Source organism: Mesoplodon bidens (assembly GCF_964165515.1).
Source record: "Mesoplodon bidens genome assembly, chromosome: 18".
NCBI lineage: Eukaryota > Metazoa > Chordata > Mammalia > Artiodactyla > Ziphiidae > Mesoplodon > Mesoplodon bidens.
The window spans coordinates 43,037,411-43,057,270 of NC_138175.1; the positions used below are offsets into that span (position 1 = coordinate 43,037,411).

At 45.9% G+C, this 19,860-nt stretch overlaps 2 protein-coding genes across 2 annotated transcripts in view; one reads left to right on the forward strand and one right to left on the reverse strand.

The window, feature by feature from the left end:
- The window catches only part of SLC7A9 (solute carrier family 7 member 9), a 33,709-nt gene extending 20,109 nt beyond the window's left edge, over positions 1-13,600 (reverse strand). The window contains exons 1-9 of the mRNA XM_081216358.1: positions 13,568-13,600; positions 12,832-12,945; positions 11,181-11,328; positions 10,659-10,901; positions 10,099-10,224; positions 9,764-9,863; positions 8,947-8,991; positions 8,378-8,501; positions 7,437-7,540 (exon numbers count right to left, since the gene is read on the reverse strand). Coding sequence (XP_081072484.1) covers positions 7,437-7,540; positions 8,378-8,501; positions 8,947-8,991; positions 9,764-9,863; positions 10,099-10,224; positions 10,659-10,901; positions 11,181-11,328; positions 12,832-12,918 — 977 coding nt within the window. The 5' untranslated portion in view covers positions 12,919-12,945; positions 13,568-13,600. The remainder of the gene's footprint in view (positions 1-7,436; positions 7,541-8,377; positions 8,502-8,946; positions 8,992-9,763; positions 9,864-10,098; positions 10,225-10,658; positions 10,902-11,180; positions 11,329-12,831; positions 12,946-13,567) is intronic.
- LOC308605972 (NF-kappa-B-repressing factor-like) lies at positions 600-3,161 on the forward strand (the record flags this gene model as incomplete). Its single annotated transcript, XM_081216357.1, is given in 5 exon segments — positions 600-995; positions 999-1,709; positions 1,713-1,841; positions 2,065-2,377; positions 2,380-3,161. Coding segments are annotated over 5 exon segments (2,331 nt in total).
- Positions 13,601-19,860: the final 6,260 nt, after the last annotated feature.

The following is a 19,860-nucleotide window of genomic DNA, read 5'->3' on the forward strand; positions in this document are numbered from 1 at the left end:
TAAATGTAAGAGCTAAACCTAATAAACATTTAAGATAAAACAGAAGAGAAAATCTTTGTGACCTGGCGTTGGGCAAAGGTTCTTAGATATGACAACGAAAGCATGACACATGAAAAAAAAAAAAAAAAACCTGATAAACTTTGTCAAAGTTAAAAGCTTTGGTGTTCAAAAATACCACTAAGAAAATGAGAATAGCTCACAACCTCGGGGCTGCACGCGGGTAGGTAGACTAGAGGAAGGGGAGCAAAGCGTGCTTGTGTCTTTTTTTTTTTTTCCTTCCCAGTGCACTGCGTGAGTCTGCGGGTAGCCGGAGGTGCGGAGCGCGGGGGCTGGCTCGGCCTCCCCGGCGCGCGTGTGACTGCGGCGGGTGCCCTCCTCCTGCTCCTCCACGAGTTGGAGGAGTGCAACGGGCGTGCTCCCGGGTTGCCGGGACGCGAGCTCGTGCTCGCCTTTTCAGCGGTCGCCCGTCACGCACACACTCCACTCCCCTGGGAGTTGGTCTTGGCGCCTCGGTGGGCCCCTCCTCACCCGGCCCCCCCCCACCGACCCCCGTAGCGAGTCTGCTTCATCCCTGGGGTCCCTGCTTGGGGGCGGAGAAGATGGCTGGCGGACGTCTGCTGTTGGGGGGCGACTTCCTGTCGCCGCCGCCGCTGCCGCCGCCCCTCCCACCGCCCCTGCCCGAGCCAATGCTGGAGCAGTGGCGCTATAGCCACGAAAGTGACCGGCAGTGGGCCCTGTGGCGCAGCTTCATCTGTCGGCACCTGTACAGCTATCCCGGGGCTGCCCTAGACCAGCTCCTCGCGCTCTCCGCTGCCTGGACCAACCACGTTTTCCTGGGCTGCAGGTACAGCCCACGCTTGATGGAAAAAATTCTCCAAATGGCTGAAGGTATTGATATTGGGGAGATGCCTTCATATGATCTGATGCTGTCCAAACCTTCCAAAGATCAAAAACGTCACCACTCAACATGGGATGGTCAAAATCCTCCTAAAAAGTAAGCTGGTTCCAAATTCCATGTGAGACCTCGTTTTGAGCCTGTACACGTTGTAGCCAGTAGTTCAAAAGATGAAAGACAGGAAGATCCTTACGGCCCTCAAACAAAAGAGGTAAATGAACAAACACATTTTGCCAGCATGCCAGGAGACATCTACCAAGATTATACTCAAGACTCTTTCAGCATACAAGATGAAAATTCTCAGTATTGTGATTCATCAGTATTTATTTTCACAAAAGACCAGCCTGTAACAGCCAACATGTATTTTGACGGTGGGAACCCTGCCCCCAGCAGCACATCACAGCAGGCAAACTGCCAGTCAGCTCCTGAGCCTTCACCATCACAGATATTTCCTGAGTCAGTGGTAGCTGAGAAGCAGTATTTTATTGAAAAATTAACAGCAACTATCTGGAAGAACCTTTCTAATCCAGAGATGACTTCTGGATCTGATAAAATTAATTACACATATATGTTAACTCATTGTATTCAGGCATGTAAGACAAATCCTGAATATATATATGCTTCTTTAAAAGAAACCCCTCCTGCTGACATCCCCAAAAATGAAAAACTTCTAACAGATGGTTATGCTTGTGAAGTTAGATGCCAAAATATCTACTTAACTACAGGTTATGCTGGCAGCAAGAATGGTTCCAGGGATCGAGCTACTGAGCTAGCTGTAAAACTCTTGCAGAAACGTATTGAAGTTAGGGTTGTCTGACGGAAATTCAAGCACACGATTGGAGAGGACCTTGTGGTGTGTCAGATTGGCATGCCTTCATATGAATTTCCTCCAGCTCTGAAACCACCAGAAGAGCTGGTGGTGCTGGCTAAAGATGCTTCTGGGCAGCCGATTTTTTTTTTTTTTTTTTTTGCGGTACGCGGGCCTCTCACTATTGTGGCCTCTCCCGTTGCGGAGCACAGGCTCTGGACGCGCAGGCTCAGTGGCCATGGCTCACGGGCCCAGCCGCTCTGCAGCATGTGGGATCTTCCCGGACCGGGGCACGAACCCGTGTCCCCTGCATCAGCAGGCAGACTCTCAACCACTGCGCCACCAGGGAAGCCCTGGGCAGCCGATTTTTAATGCTTCTGCCAAACACTGGACCAATGTTATCCTTACAGAAAATGCAAATGATGCAATTGGTATCCTTAACAATTCTGCCTCATACAACAAAATGTCTGTTGAATACAAATATGAGATTATGCCAAATTGTATATGGCGTTGTCAAGTGTTTTTGCAAGATCGCTGCTTAGCTGAAGGTTGTGGAACCAAAAAAAAAAAAACAAGTAAACATGCAGCTGCTGATGAGGCTTTGAAAATCCTTCAAAAAACACAACCCACTTACCCATCTGTCAGAAGTTCACAATGTCAAACAGGCTCTTCACCAGGGGATCTGGGAAGAAGAAAGATATAAAGGATCTCGTAGTTTATGAGAATTCTTCAAATCCTGTGTGCACGCTGAACGACACAGCTCAGTTTAATCGAATGACAGTTGAATATGTCTATGAAAGAATGATGGGACTCCGATGGAAATGCAAGGTGATTCTAGAGAGTGAAGTAATTGCAGAAGCAGTTGAAGTGAAGAAAACTGTCAAATATGAAGCTGCTGGGGAAGCTGTGAAAACCCTCAAAAAGACCCAGCCGACTGTCATTAACAACTTGAAGAAAGGAGCTACTGAAGATGTGATTTCAAGAAATGAAATTCAGGGTCGCTCAGCAGAGGAGGCTTACAAACAACAGATCAAAGAAGATAACATTGGAAATCAGCTGCTGAGAAAGATGGGTTGGACGGGTAGTGGTTTAGGTAAATCTGGTGAGGGCATTCGGGAGCCAATCTCTGTCAAAGAGCAGCATAAGCGGGCAGGGCTTGGTCTTGATGTAGAGAGGGTAAATAAAATTGCCAAGAGAGATACTGAACAGATCATCAGAAACTACGCCCTCTCGGAGAGCCACACGGATTTAACTTTCTCTACAGAGCTGACTAATGATGAGCGGAAGCAAATACATCAGGCTGCCCAGAAGTATGGTCTTAAGAGTAAGTCTCATGGGGTGGGCCACGATAGGTACCTGGTGGTAGGTAGAAAAAGACGGAAGGAGGATTTACTAGACCAGCTCAAACAGGAAGGCCAAGTGAGGCATTACGAGCTTGTGATGCCTCAAGCAAATTGAGATCTTACTAATTTATTTTGTAAAAGCCTAATGAGGCAGATTTGTGAATTAAAGAAATGCTACATGTTCTGGGTGCAGAGTATATTCATTCTTAAGATGTTTCACCTTGTTCATTTCATATAGTGCTTTATTAGCTATTGGAACTTGAAGAATTCTGTCCACTTGTATTAGCTTAATCCAGCAGATAATATTGTGCAGTTACTGTTTGTGTCTTTGATATTGCTGTGTCCCTCAGATTTTAGTAGTTTGTACAAAGCAAGAACACATATCCAAATGGAATTTCACCCCGAGGAAGAAATTCCCATTTTAAAGGGCATAGCACAGCAATTGGCAAAAATATGTAAAGTTGATATTGACTACAGTAAAACTACAGTCTTAATTCCACACTTAACTGAAAATGTCGGGTCATTTTGTATTATTTTCATCTTTATGTGAAGCCAGTTATAGAATGTTTAATAGTAAATTGTGTTGTACGTGTAAATGTCCTTACCAACTAAATGATGTAAAACTTTTTTAAAGTAATTTTAGTGTTCATTTATTTATAACTTCTACCATGCGGTTTCCAGAATATTGGAAGTGATATACTGTATCTTGTGATATATAAGTGTTAACAAATTCTAGTCTTCATGCTGAGAGAGCACTACTTGAGAGAGCAATTGAAAAGTTCCCAAACTTTGATTCAGTCTGAAGAAAGGAAGCTGGAACTGTCTGTTCTTGGTGCCTTGCAGAGAGACTCGCAGCAACTCTCCGTTATAGCTTTCACATGATTGGGGTGTATAGCACATGCAAGGTGGCCACCGCTGTGGTGGAGCTTGGCAAAAGACTGAAGATACATTGGTGCTTTGATGAAAAGGTTAGTTGGCTGGTCCCTCTCTCAAAAAGCTTATTTAGCCCCCAAAGCCAACTTTGTAACATATTTAAAACTGCTATTTTTGCTTATTTCTGGAATGTAAAAAAAACTGTATGCTTCCTGAATAAAAAGAAGCCAAAGCTGATCAAAAAAAAAATGAGAATATAAGGCACAGACTGGGAGAAAATACGTGCAAATCAGATACCTGGTAAAGGATGTATCTAGAATATATGATGAACATGTACAACTCAATATGAAGATAAAAGGAAGCCCAATTTTTAAAATGGACAAAAGATTTGAATAGATATTTCACCAGAAGATATACGAATAGCTAATAAGCACACAAAAAGATGCTCAGTATCATTTGTCATTAGGGAAATGCAAATTAAAACCACAATGACAGGGGTTCCCTGGTGGCGCAGTGGTTAAGAATCTGCCTGCCAATGCAGGGGACATGGGTTTGAGCCCTGGTCCAGGAAGATCCCACATGCCACAGAGCAACTAAGCTCGTGAGCCACAACTACTGAGCCTGCGCTCTAGAGCCTGTGCTCCGCAACAAGAGAAGCCACTGCAGTGAGAAGCCCACGCACTGCAACGATGAGTAGCCCCCACTCACTGCGACTAGAGAAAAGCCCGCATGCAGCAACAAAGACCCAGCACAGCCAAAAATTAATTAATTAAAACAAAGAAACACAGTGACATACTAATACCCAGTGGAATAACTTTAAGCAAAAGACAAATACAAGTGTTGGTGAGAATGTGGAGAAACTGGAACTCTCATGCATTGTTTACAGAAATTAAAATGGAGCAACCACTTAGAAAACAGTTAAGCAGTTTCTTTAAAAGTTAATCACAAAGTTACTACATGACCCAGCAATTCTATTCCTAGGAATCTACCCCAGAGAAATGAAAACATTTATGCCCACACAAAGACATATACGAACAGGCTCTTTGGTGGGGCTAATGGCAGACTCTGGGAGGGCTCATACCAAGGAGCACTTCCCAGAACTTCTGCTGCCAGTGCCCTTGTCCCTGTGGTGAGCCACAGCCACTCCCCGCCTCTGCAGGAGACCCTCCATCACTAGCAGCAGAGCCAAATGAGATACAAGTAGGAATGCCATCCCTCAGAGTTCCCAGAGACACCCTGGAGCTTCACCCAGACTAATTTCCTTCTGCAGATAGGCCATAGAACTTGCAAAGAAAGCGCGTCCTCCAGGTCTGCACTCAAGGCAACTTTGTTTCTGTAGCATTAAAAGTGTTCTGTTACTGAGAAAATACCCCCAAGCAGAAGATACTTACACATCGCCACGCATGGCACTTGGGGTAGGTCCACTGTGAAGGTACCTGGGTTTTCGGGCATGGATTTGTGCTAGAAAAGCCTTTTCAGAGATCTCTAACATAAGTTACGGGTCCTTCTGCAATGAGCAGACAAATGAGAGGGAACCAGGGACTCACCGGAATTCAACTCTTTCACGAGAGAGGACATGGTGTTAGTGACAGAATCCGCTGCTACTACAGAAAATGCCCTGTAATGGATCTTCCTTTTTCCTTCAGGACAGAGAGTACATCATTCTCTACCTTCAAAATGTAAGCTTTTATCCCCTATAAACAGTGGATGAGAGCATCGTTTTCCTCAGTCTCCCTGGATATTACTGATGTTAAGCAACTTTTTTTGAATCTGCTAGGCAAAAGATCTACATGTGAGGACCTGGAAGGATGTTCATGATATATCGCTAATTCAAGGAAGACGCAAATCGCAGACCAAAATGCAATGCATGATCAAATTTGTGTGAAAAGAGTATATGTCCATAAAAGCACACTTAAACATTAAAAAAAAGAGAGACATATATGTACATGAATGCTCACAGCAGCATTACTCACAATAGCCCAAACTGGAAACAATCCAAATGTCCATCAGCTGGTGAATGGGTAAGTGAAATATACATCTATAAAATGGAGTACTATTCAGCAATTAAAATGAATGAACTGATACCTGCTAGGACACAGAGGAACCTCAAAAATAACATGCTAAGTGAAAGAAGCCAGATGCAAATGTCATACTGTATCATTCCATTTACATGAAATGTCTAGAAAAAGCAAAGTCATAGAAACAGAAGCAGATCAGTAGTTGCCTAGACCTGGAGGTGGGAAGGGGATTAACTATACCAGGCATGAGGGAACTTTCTGGAATGATGAAAATGTTCTAGAATTGGATCGTGATGTTTGCACAGCTTTGTAAATTTACTAGAATCACTGAATTGTCGAATTACAAAGTGAGTTTTATGGTATTTATTCCTCAGTAGAGCTGTTTAAAATGTGTTTCTATATACCTACAACAAACCATCAGAAACTGAAAATGTTTACATTTTTGAAAATACCATTTACAATAGCATGAAGAAATATGAAATATTTCAGAGTAAATCTGACAAAATATGTGCAAGAGCTTGTATACTGTATACTGAAAGCTGCTACTCAAAACAATTTTTTTTTGAAAAAAAGAAGACCTAAATAAATGGGGAGATAGTCCATGCCCGTAGATTGGAAGAATCAGTACTTTGAAATGGCAGTCCTCTCCGAATTGATCTATACATTAGGTGAAGTTCTATTCAAAATCCCTGAAGGCTCTTTTGTAGAAATCGATAAGCTGATTCTAAAATTCAGATAGAAGTGCAAAGAATCTAGAATAGCCAAAACACTTTCGAAGAACTGAAAGGACTAGCACTAAGGAATGATTTTGTGGCATGTATTTCTCTCTTTTTTTAAGCGTATACGTGCTTAACGTTTGGCAATTTCACTCTCAGAACTCTATCCACTCAGAACGCTGGACAGCTGGGCAAAGACGTGTTCACGAATGTCCCCTGTCGCAGTGTTTATAAAAACCATCCCCAACTAGCTCGTGAGTGGAGGTGATGTGAAACTATGCTCCATCGTAAAGGGGATTCCAAAGCAACCGTCTCTACACCGGATAGGGTCCAGAGGCTCGGCAGGGGCTGGAAAACTGCCTGTTTATGTAAATAAAGTTTTAGTGGACGGTAACCACAGCTGTTGGCCTTTCTACTGCAAAGACAGAACATGACAGGTTTACACGGGCTGCAAGCCTAAAACCTGCACTATCTGCCCTTTAAGTTTACCAATCCCTGATCTAGACTGTGTATCTATTAACCTGAGAAGACGTTCAAGAAAGCTCATTCGGTGAAAAGTCCCACGGGTCAACCTCGCTCACCCGGGTCGCGAAGCCCCGTCTTGCGCTGGGGCGGGCGGCACTGTCCCCGCTCGCTCGCTCCCTCGCTCGGGGACCGCGGGCCCGCGCCACGCGCCGGCCCACGCCACGCGCCGGTCCGCGCACGCTTTCGGCTCCATCACCCCAACTCAGGCCTGGCGCCGCCCTGTGCGCGCTCCGCCCCGGGGTGGGGGCCCGGCCCTACCTGCCCGCCGTAAAGCACGTCCCGTTAGCGGCGCCGATGGTTGAAAACGCCACGAAGAGTGGAACGACCCACGAGGCGGGGTAGAGGACGCGGTCGCCAAACGTCTGCGAGAGAAGTGGGTGCGTCCTGAGACCGTGCGTGCCCCCAGGAGCCACCGGCCCCGCAAGCTGCTGTGCCCTCCCAGCGGCCCCGCTGAGCTGGGCTCCCGGACACCTCCGGGAGGAACAGTGGAGCGCCCGTCGGGAGGAAACGACCTCCTCTGCGGATGGTGATGGACCTCTCTTCTCCACCTCTTCCTGGCATAATTCGCGGTGTTTCAGCAACCTCTGCCGCCCCTGCCTCTCCCTCCCTTGGAATGACCTGGTCTCCCTCCCACCTGAGCCGCCTATTCTCCGGTCAGTGGCCCGTCATCAGGCTGCATCTCTCCACGCCCCCCCATCCTTGTCACCTCATTGCCTGTTTTTAGTTTCATTTCCTGTCCCGCTCCAGCTCCGCCGGCCTCCTCCGGCACGTGGACCCCACCCACCTTTCCACCTGTCCCTCACACCCATCCCGCTGTCCTCTTCCCTCCTCCCCCAGCTTGAATTCCACAATCCATGATTATAACTCCCTCTTTTAATGACTCCTTTGCTCTTTCTCTCCCCTACACTTGCCTGTCAAAGCCCCAACCCTGGTGAAGTCCAGCCCTGCTGCAGCTACACTCTGTGCCTTCCCCGGGCGGGCGGGGTGTGCTGGGAAAGCAGGACCTGCCACCTGCTGGCAGCCTGGAACCTCAGCTGGGTCGCTGGTACTGCCCTAACCTGCTCACCCTCTCCGTGTCTGGTCTCCTAGACAATTATTTCCCTCCCCCGCGGTGAGGGCCTTTCAACGTGAGCACGTATCCCTTGCCTGTCCCCTTCCCACAGACCAGGCACCCTTCCGCAGAGACCCTGGGCACTCACCACGGCCACAGCCTGGGACTGCAGGAGCTCGGTGGCTGTCATCACAGTGAAGTAGGACACGTTCATGAGGATGTAGCACCCTGTCACCAGCGGGATCCCGATGATGATGGCCAGGGGCAGGTTTCTGGGAGGGGCAGGGACCCAGGGACCCAGTCAGACCAGAGCATCCTGTTAGACTCACAAGATTGTTGTCCTGGTCTAGTCCTTTCTTCCACCCACCCCGGCCAGCCCTCCGCCTGCTCCCTAGGGTGGGCTGGGGTCACAGCTGCCCTTCCTGAGGCCCACCCAGAAGCAGGGGGCTTGTGGGACAGCAGAGTCCCAGTGGGGACATGTGACATTTTCAAATGAGAAAGAACTCTCCCTCTCTCAGACTCCAGGGCAGTAAAATTGAATTGGTTATAAAGCAAAATAAGCTAGAGTTCTTCCTTCCCCTTAGCAACCATTCTACGACCCCAAACAAAACCAAGCTCTAACGAGTGTAAATGAGGAAACCATCCGCCACTTTATGGTTGGGGGAGAGAAATACCCTCACCTGTCCACTGTCTCCTGCCCTGACTCAGCTTTCTTACCTGAAAGGGTTTCTAAGTTCTTCTGTAATATAGTTGAGTTGATTCCTAGAGGGGAAAAAAAGTAACGTGAGTAACATAACTTTGACTTTCTTTGCGAAGATAATGAAACACAAAATAATAAATGTAGGTCTCATTTAAGCTACTCCATCACAGAGAAAATGCCCCTTGTAGGAATTTCGGAGCAATGTCTTTCGCAGAGAGACCTGGTGGTGGTGGGACTACTGAGATCTGCACATCTTTCAGTTGGTAGGTCTTTGCCCTCCATGGGAATCGTGTGAATTTTCAACAAGTATCGGGAGTAATGAGTCCCCAGTGTGCTTTGAAAAAAATGGAAGATTCTTTGTCTGAAAAGGGAATGAAGCCTGCGGATGCTCTGCATGAGGGAAAGACCAGTGTCCCGGATGGCCACTGGACATAAACAGAATCTCATCGACTAAACCTAGTGTTTGCAAGGTGGAAATAGAAGTGCTACTGAACATATGCCTTGTCCAGTGCCTGGCAGCCCTCACTGCCTCCAAGCCAGCTGAGCCTGTGTGTGTCTGGTGAAGCTTCTGGCACAGGGTCCCACCACTGCGGGCTCACGGGACACTGTGTCAAGGGCTGCTGGCACGTGAGCGAATGGAAAAGGGGCAGGTGCCTCAGTGTCTCTGGGGTCCGAGGAGAACAGAAGCGTGAAGGGCGGGGTGCTTAACAAAAGGGAGATGCGAAGGTAAATGTCAGGCTCCCACCAAACCCCCAAAAGGAGAAGTCATTGCTTTCCACACGGTTTCAGTAAAATAGCCTAAAGAAACCCACAGCCAGACGTGTGCCATCTTACCATCCATCATACGCCCAGAGTCCATTATAAAACGCCAGACCGATGGCTCCCAAAGACAGTTTTGTGCCCTCGAAAGAATTTTCAAAATTCCTTGTACTTCCTGTAATTAAGCCAGACCGTGAAAAGTGGGTGTCAGCTGACCAGACTGGGACTTGGCATCATCTGCCTGTGAAGGCAGGGTTATCAAATGACCTCAGGTTATCAAACACACTCTGAAAAACTGGGAAACTAAAGACTGTTTCTGTTAAATTCCTGCCTTAAAGATACGCTTAGGAGCAAGACTTCCAAATGGTCTGTTCTGTGTGGCACCACACTCCCCTCCAGCCAAAGGTCACCTTGGGCCAGGAGGACAAGTCCGCTGATGATGATGACGACCACGATCACCATCTTGGCCGCTGTGAACACGTTCTGGACGTAGCTCCCCAGCCGCACGCTCAGCGCGTTCACCGTGGTTATGAGCACTGGGGAAGTCGGAGGTGGGTGACATTCTGTGTCTGTGGGCTCGACATCTCCCTCCTTTCTTAAGGCCCTGGAAAGAGTCTCCTTTCCACTCCCAGGCCCACCCCTCCAGCCTCCCCTCTCCACCGCCACATCCATCAAATGCACCTTTGAAAGCCAGCCTGGCTGCCTCCCCCCAAGAGCAATGGAGAAGCAGCCGGGCCCCTGTGGGACAGCCTGCTGCCAGCCGTCCCTGACAGCTCCGATGGCCCCGCAGAGCAGGGACTGGACGGCCAAGGGCATCAGGCTTGGGCCCAAGACTAGACCTGGCCCGGCTCCTCACCAGCGCCTCCAGGCCCACTCGGCCTCTTGCTGGCTGTGCAGGAGCCGAGTCTCCCCACACCATCTGTGCCAGGTCTCTTCTGACCCCTGCCCAGTGTTTCACACACGTACTCACAGATGGCAGCGGCAGCCAGGAGTTTAATGACCACTTGAGGAGGGCTGCAGCCTGAGTAGAAGGGCGCAGAAACGTACTCAGAGAAGCTGAGACAGATGATGGCAAAGGACGAGGGCTTTATGACGAACAGGCTGGTCCAGGAAAAGAGATAGGCAGGAATGGGGCCAAAGGCTTCCATCAGGTAAGGGTACTCGCCCCCCGACTTGGTGATCATCGTGCCAAGCTCCGCAAAGCACAGAGCGCCTGGAATACAGAGAGGAAGGGGGCCCCGGGCCCCTCGTGAGGCATTGCCCTGGTCGAGGGAACCCCTCTCCCCCGTGGGGGACACGCTCCCGGAGCCCATCATGGTGACTCTCATCCTGAACTCTGGCCATTGGACGTTCTGTGAAGCCCGATTTACACCTATCTGTGCACAAGCATTGAAGGGGATCCAGGCAGCAGCAAGACCAGGCACAGATAGAGCTCCAATAGCAGCCCCACACTCAACAGAAGGTGTTCGCCAGGGCGGGGCATCTTTGTTACCCAGTGTCGCAAGAATCCCACAAGCTGCCCATATGATGAGACAGGGTCCCACGGCTTCCATGTTGCTGAGCACAGACTTGGGGGAAATGAAAATCCCGGAGCCGATGATGGTGCCCACGATGATGCAGATGCCGCTGAACAGGCCCAGCTCGGGTGTGGAGAAGGGGAGAGGAGAGTTAGTGCTGCCACCCGGTGGGGCTTAAGAGGCCCAGACGCAGCCCTCTTCCTCCCTCCCTCCCTTCCACTCTGGGTGTGGCCAGGGTGGCCCCAAGTGTCCCAGGCACCTTCACCCTGTGCTGTTGCAGGGGGAGCACCAGGGAGCTGCTCCTGGGGCTTTGCTTGTAAGTCAACTAATCCTCACAACAGCCTCATGAGTCGGGTACGCCATTATCATACCCATTTTACAGAGGAAAAAATAGAGGAACAGAAAGATTCCGTTACTGCCCAGGGTTCACATCCAGTATGGTTCCTAGGCCCGGCTGAGGTTCCATGCGCCAACCCTTACCACCCTTGACAAAGGTGCCCAGATGGTAAATAAAGGCTGATTTGACAATCAGTCACCAACAGGAAAGGCCCTTGGGACTCGCCTCTTAGGTGGGCAGAGCAGAACGGAGCTTCTCCCCCAAGACAAAGAGTGAAGTCAGGGTTTGGGGCTTCTGGCCAGGGGAGTGGGGGTGAGGGGGTGAGCAGCAAGGCCTCCAGGGACAGAAACACTCGGGGGCTGTGAGCTTTCTCTCATGCCATTCTGTAGAATATGAGCTTCCTACCAACGAGACCCTGCTCACACACACCCTGTATGATTCCGTCCTATGAAATTCCACAACAGGGAAAATTACTCTGCAGAGATAGAACTCGGGGGGTGGGGCCCTCCTGGAAAGGGGCAAGAGGGAACTTTCTGGGGTGACCAGTTTGTCAAACACTTCAAACTGAACACTGAAGAGATGTGCGTTTCACTCTATGTAAATCATACGTGAATCAAGAAAAATTTTTTTAAAGGAATAAAATAGTCTGATTCAGTATATATAAGTCCATGCCACTCTCTCACTTTGTCCCAACTTACCCTTCCCCCTCCCCATGTCCTTATATAAACAACCAAATGTAAAATGGATAGCTAGTGGGAAGCAGCCGCATAGCACAGGGAGATCAGCTCGGTGCTTTGTGACCACCTAGAGGGGTGGGATAGGGAGGGTGGGAGGGAGACGCAAGAGGGAGGGGATATGGGAACATATGTATATGTATATCTGATTCACTTTGTTATAAAGCAGAAACTAACACACCACTGTAAAGCAATCATACTCCAATAATGATGTTTAAAAAGAAAGAAGGAATAGGATTTCCCTATCTCTGGAGGTATTCAAACATAAGAGGGACCAACATTTGGTGAAGGTGCTGTAGAGGGGACTCCACATCAGAAGTCCTCTCTGACCATCCCAGAAAAGGCCACTGGTCTGAGCAAACAGCCACCCCTCCAGGTGCTTACCCAGCACACAGAAGCAAACATGTATTAACCTCACAAGAATATGCTGAGTTCACTGGCGAGAGAGAAAGAGGTGAGCACAAGGAATTGTTCGATCAGAGACAGGGTGGGGGGACTTGGCTGTGCACCCCGTGGCTGGACCTGGGAAGGGCCTGCCCCTAAGGACGGCCTTACCTCCTTTTGGAGATTTGTGGTCTTGTGTTCGATGCTCTGGATCGACTTCTCATCCTCTCTCCTTTTTCTCAGGCTTGTCTCTTCCATTTTCCACCCGCTGCCAATTCCAGGAGGCTGCAAGGAGGACATGGGTGTTCACTCAGCAAATGCTCTATCGGACGAGATGCAAATGGGGGCTCAGCTGTCGCGCCTGGGTTGTGGGAACTGATTCTACGAGCAGATGATTAGCTATAGTTGGGGGGAAATGCAGCCGTCGACTCCTTAGGGATAATTTGTTCAGTCCCAGCAAAATTTTGACTGCCGTTCAGACCCTGGGCAACTGGGGTTCCAAGCTCTTTTCCAAACTACTCCGGTACCCCCGTGCCCCCTCACCTATCCTATGTGCCCTAACCCTCAGCAGTGACACGCCTGAAAGTCATTCTACAGCCCAACCTCATTTTTTCAAAGGCTTTTAAAAAGAAATATTTACAAACATACTGGACTATCCTTAGTGGAGTCAAGTCTGAGGAAGGAAGGCTTTTCTCACAATTACTTCCCAAGTAATTCAGGCACCTCACACAATAGATCCACGGTATAGATATTTTTTCATTGAGTGATGCCAGGAACGTTGCTGAGGAAAATCAGTTCAAGGCTGAACTAGTTAGTGCTCATTCCCTGTTCCCTTTCTCCAGATGAAGTCCCTCTTGGGTCCCTGGCCAGGGGGTCAGCCAGCCTTCCCATCAGCTGGTGGCCTTACCTTCTCCTTGACCTCGAGGAGCCCAGGGACCTGCCCGGGGCAGCTGACCACCTTCCTCTGCACAGCAGTGCCCTAGGAATGGCCATGTCTCGTGCCCAGGAGAGGAGGAAGCCATAAGGTACAGAGGTCAACAAAGGTAATTATTAAACACCTTTTTTTTTAAGCAATGAAGCTTGGATACGCCACACAGAAAAGGGAGGGTCGAGCAGCCAGTTTCTCTCCAAACTGTTTTTATTTTGCTCATTTGTGTCCAGACCAGTTTGTTTTAAAATTAACCAGATTCCCCCCAGATCAGCTACATCCTATAAGGAGAAATCTCTTTCCCTCCCCACTGAGGAATTTCCTCCAAGGTCCTTGGTCTGCCTCCCACTGGTTCTGACCAAGCTTGTCTGGCCCCTGCTGAGACCGTATCTGGGACGGAAGAGCCCAGCCTGAAGCGTTGCTTATCGCCCATCTCCTCCGGCAGTTTTGCACTGGGGTAGATTTAACAGCATCCCAGATATCCAAATGAGACCAAAGGTCACAGGACAGAGTTGGTGAGTCACTGAGGTTTACTGTGGGAGCACTTTGGGACAGGCAGACCTGAGAGGAGGGCAGATTTCTCGGGGTCATCTCTTAAAGCGTACTGAGAATGTGGGGGACCTTTGCTTTCCCAGAGTCAGGGTCCTGATGTAGAAGTTTGTTACCTGCCCCCCTTGATGGGGCCATGCCTGCTCATCGGGGCACCTGACCCTCTTGTCGGCCATGGCCAGGGCCCGAGCAGAGTGCTCATTCACGGGCTGTCTCTCCAGAGCACGGAGGCAGGACCTGCCCACAGGCTTGCTTGAGGCACCCCTTAAGCATTTGCCAACAGTGCAGCACTCAGAGGTAGGTCTGGCCCATCTGTACTTGCAGAGCCCTACAGAAGGCTCCCTGGGTCAAGGTTGCCCCAGAGGGCTGATATTCTAACAGAAACCACTGAGGAAAGCAGGGTGGGGTGGTGGTGGTGGTAGGGAGTGGGAGGGTCCTGTGAGCCCACACCAGCCACATGGTCTCAGAGTTACTTAGCCTCTCTCCAAGCACTGAGTTCTGAATCTGTAAAATGGGTTAGTACTGGCACCCCTCTTCACAGAACTGTGAGAACTGCAGAACGTTATGCATTAAGCGTCAGCATTCTGTCAATGCAGAGGATCCCGTGGGCTTCTTGGGCCGCTGTCAAATGCTGAGTTTGGAACATCTGGGCATGAGGATCCTTGCTGAGGGTCAAAAATCTACTTCAGTTTATTTTTGGCCCTTGGTGCACATTTCTTTTCTTGAAGCTGTGGTTTCTTCTTGTTTTGCTTTTCCCCAGCAGAGTGAGTGTTCAACCAATTATCATAAGGTTTTTTTCCCCCCTCAGGGAAAATCATGTGGATTTGTTTCACAATTTTTTCCCCAATTCTTTAAGACCTTTGGTCTTTTCTACCACAGGGCTGAAGTTTTACCTTGTTGCAGTCAATTCCCTCTCACAGTTAATTGCCTAGGAAGTTTCATGTTATTATTTTTTTCATACAACTCCATTGTTTCTTAAGTTTCTGCTAAAGCTCTTTACCTTCACTTTCTTTTTTATTCTTTTGGCTGAGCCACGTGGCATGTGGGACCTTAGTTCCCCGACCAGGGATCGAACCCAAGCCCCCTGCAGTGGAAGCGTGGAGTCTTAACCACTGGACTGCCACGGAAGTCCCGACCTTCACTTTCAAACTGTGCTTTTTCCAATTGCACAGATGCTTGCAGTATGAAGATGGTAACACCACCTGCATTTTATTGTCTTATATTTGGTAACTATTTGGTTCCCTGGTCCTGTAATGGTTTATAAAGACATGTTTAGCCCAGCAGTATAAATCCATATCCCCACAGCCTCTTGGCATCTTAGCCTCTGAGTCACCTTCCTCTGAGTCAGGGTCAGAGTCAAACCTTCAGGACAGATGCCAGCTCTTCCTTTACCACTTAAAACTTGTCCCAGACCTGGCTTCAAGTTTTCAAACTTTCTTCTGTTCCTAAGTTTACTCATCTTATATTCCTCCCCTCTGCTGCTGACAGTAGTTCAGAGCTTTGCGGGGGACCCAAAAGGCCATATAACAGGCGTTCACTTACCTACCAAAATCCCAACCAAAAGAACTCATAAAGAGTCAGTGGAATGTGCAAAGTCTTTAAATGTCAAGGATTTACAGTCTGACTGTAAAACAATTAGCAAGGAAAGCCCAATTTAAAAACCCTTATCTGGGAAACAGTCTCTATCTATATATATCCAAGAGCTATTGGAACAGTGCAATTCTACCTTAGAATTGTCCATCAATTTTTTAGATATAATTAACATATTATATTAGTTTCAGGTGTACAATGATTCGATATTTGTATATATTGTGAAATGATCACCACAATAAATCTAGTTAATATCTGTCACCACACATAGTTACACATTTTTTTTCTTGAGATGAGAACTTTAAAGATCTACTCCCCTAGCAAGTGTCAAACAATACAGTATTATTAACTATAGTCACCATGATGTACATCACATCTCTTGAGACATTTATTTTAGAACTGGAGGTTGTACCTTTTGACCACCTTCCCCCATTTTGCCCACCCCTCACCTCTGGCAACCACCAATCTGTTCTCTACATCCATGAGTTGGGTTTGTTTGGGTTTGGGGTTTTTTGTTTGTTTGTTTTTCTGTTTATTTGGTTTTGGGGTTTTTTGGGGGGAGGGATCCTGTTGATCCATTCAAGTGAGAGCATTTATATTTGTTTTTCTCTGACTTATTTCACATAGCATTAAAGTCCATCCATGTTGTCATAAATGGAAAGATTTCCTTCTTTTTATGGCTGAATAATATTGCATTATATATATGTATATACGTGTATATATATCACATCTTCATCTATTCATCCATTAATGGACACTTAGGTTGGACACATCTTGGCTGTCATAAATAATACAGCAATGAACATGGTGGTGCAGATATCTTTTCAAGTTTGTGTTTTTACCCAGAAGTGGAATTTCTGGATCATATGATAGTTCTATTTTTAATCTCCATACCATTTTCCATAGTGGCTGCACCAATTTACATCCCACCAACAATGTACAGGGTTCCCTTTTTTCCACATCCTTGCGAACACTTGTTATTTCTAGTCTTTTTGATAATAGCCATTCTGATAGGGGTTAGGTGATATTGTGATTTTGATTTGCATTTCCCTGATGATTAGTGATGTTGAGCATCTTTCCATGCACCTGTTAGTAATCTGTATATCATCTTCTTTGGAAAAATGTCTATTCAGATACCTCTGCCCATTTTTTAATTAGATGATTTTTTTTTTTGCTCTTGAGTTGTATGTGTTCTTTATATGTATTGGATATTATAGTTCCTATTGAAGCATATTTTTTTTTCTCTAAAGTCACTCTCATTTCTACCAAAGATGGCCAAATTCACACTCATTTGTTTTAAAATAAGTTTAGTTTCATTGAACTCGACCTAATTATTTACATAAGTTCAGCAAGAACAGCAATTGACCATATAGGCTGTTTTAAATCTGCTTTGCTGGAACTTTTCATAAGGGACCTCCAGATTGAACTTTTAATAGCCTCTTTAGGCTAAGAAGCCATGTGAAGGATTTATCATCAGACTCGCCTGTAATACCTACAGATTCGGGTGAATTCCTCTCTTCTTGAAGTTCCCCCAAATATCCTGAAGGAAGGCCAGAAAGTGACCTTCCTTACTCACCGGGCAAGGCTGTTGGGAACTGTGTAAGCAAGGAAGCAGGCTGTTTTTCCAAGGGCCTTCATGGCTCCACAGTCAATCTTAGCTCCTTAAAGCTGTCTGTCAAGTCTGATTCTATGCAAATTCTCAAATATGACATTCCAGTCAAAGCCATGGCAATACAACTAATGTGTCCTGTTACAAAGAGAACAGATTCTTAGTGAACTTATATAAATAACTCTATTGTCATGAAAATAAGAATGCTTACTAAGAGTTTCCAGATTCTGGAGGGATCAGGGAGAAAGATAAATGTTTCAATTCTGCTTGCAAAGGTATAATTTACCAAACTGCTCTGATTCATAGTTAGCGTTAAGATGAAAGGCTTTCTTATATCTGGAAAACAAACATTAAAAAGCCATATAACATTTCAGATAAAAAGTCATAAAAATTATAATCATATTCATCAGTTCATTCAGTCCTATGTAACTAATCCTTGTTGATCTTGATCATTTGTCAGCAGTTTTATGAAGCCATCAGGCTTGCCATTAGAGTTCTGTAATCTTACCCAGTTCAATGGTATGAACTAAAAGTTATCAGAAACCTATATTTGTCAAAAAGTCCTTTCTATGAATCTTCTTGAAGATGAAGCATTTTTGCAGAAGCATCAGAGTAAAATAATAACTGTCTATAAATGAGAAAGACAAAATGGCATGGTTAAAGATCTAATTACAATGCAATTGACAAGGAAATTTGGTTATTTCAATGACACAATATTTTAAGATAATAGCTAGAATTATGACTGATAGCATTTTATCAGGGCATAATCAGATTTTTAGGAATTTCACATAATTTTTAGAACATATATATTCATCAATGCAATATAACCTAAGACGGTTTATCACCACTTATTTGACAGTGCTTCCCATGTAATTTAACATGCCAATTAGTTTAATATCTCTCTTTGAGACGTTTAAGGGACCCTCTGAAAAATCCCAAAGTTTGCTAGAAGTCAAAAGGACTTCATTTATAATTTGATTTGAGGAAGTTTATCAAAGATATTAGAAGGTTTTAAAACATTTGTTCAAATAGGATCATAGGTCACTGTGAAATAATACTTAGTTATTCTCTTAACCAAAGTGACAAAGACTTCACAGGCAAATACAGAAAGTTTAATAATTGTTAAAAAAAAAAAACCTTAGCTCTTGTAATATTAAAAAGACTCAGTGGACTCAGTGTAAGTAATCAAAGACCTGATAAAACAACACAGGAAATTATTTTGATGAAACATAAACATCTCTGCTTTTTAGACAGACTACTCAGAGGTAAAGAAAAACCGTTCACAATTTCCCTATAATAGAAGACTTTTGTCTCTTTAACACAGAGACAAAACCAAATTCTAATTTTGCACCAGTTTACTTTTAATATTTATTCACTCAGTTAAACTCATTTGAATCTTAGCCAGTCCTGACCATGCACAAAACTTTTTCCTAAGGGTTCCTTTCTCCCAAACCTTCTGTAACTTCCTTTTTTACATTCAGATTTTATCATATGCTTTCCCTCTTTTTTCTTATTTTAATTAATTTTTATTGGAGTATAGTTGCTTTACAATGTTGTGCTAGTTTCTACTGTATAGCAAAATGAATCAGCTACACATATACATATATCCCCTCTTTTTTGGATTTCCTTCGTATTTAATTCACCACGGCGCATTAAGTAGAGTTCCCTGTGCTATACAGTATGTTCTCATTAGTTGTCTATTTTATTCATAGTATCAATAGTATATGTGTCAATCCCAATCTCCCAATTCCTCCCACTCCCCACCTTTCCCCCCTTGGTGTTCATATGTTTGTTCTCTACGTCTGTGTCTCTATTTCTGCTTTGCAAATAAGATTATCTATACCATTTTTCTAGATTCCGCATATATGCATTATTATACGATATTTGTTTTTCTCTTTCTGACTTACTTCACCCTGTATGACACTTTTTGGGTCCATCCACGTCTCTGCAAATGACCCAATTTCGTCCCTTTTAACGGCTGAGTAATATTCCATTGTATATATGTACCACATCTTCTTCATCCATTCATCTGTTGATGGACATTTAGGTTGCTTCCATGTCCTTGCTATTTCCCTCTCTTTTTTAAAACCTCTCTTTAGGACAAAACTACTTGCTTTTCCCTTAACAACATGCATTTCTTTTTTTTTTTTTTTTGTGGTACGCGGGTCTCTCACTGTTGTGGCCTCTCCCGTTGCGGAGCACAGGCTCCGGACGCGCAGGCTCAGCGGCCATGGCTCACGGGCCCAGCCGCTCCGCGGCATGTGGGATCTTCCCGGACCGGGGCACGAACCCGTGTCCCCTGCATCGGCAGGCGGACTCTCAACCACTGCGCCACTAGGGAAGCCCAACAACATGCATTTCTATTCCTTATATCTTTAAAAAATATTTCCTTGCAGATGAATATATTTTTCTTATTTATTTTAGTAGTTTTAATTACATGTAACAATTAGAATTATTAACCCTTAGAAACCTAAATTTCTAGTGAAAACTAAAAAGTAAGCAAGTGTGAACTGTTTGCTATACC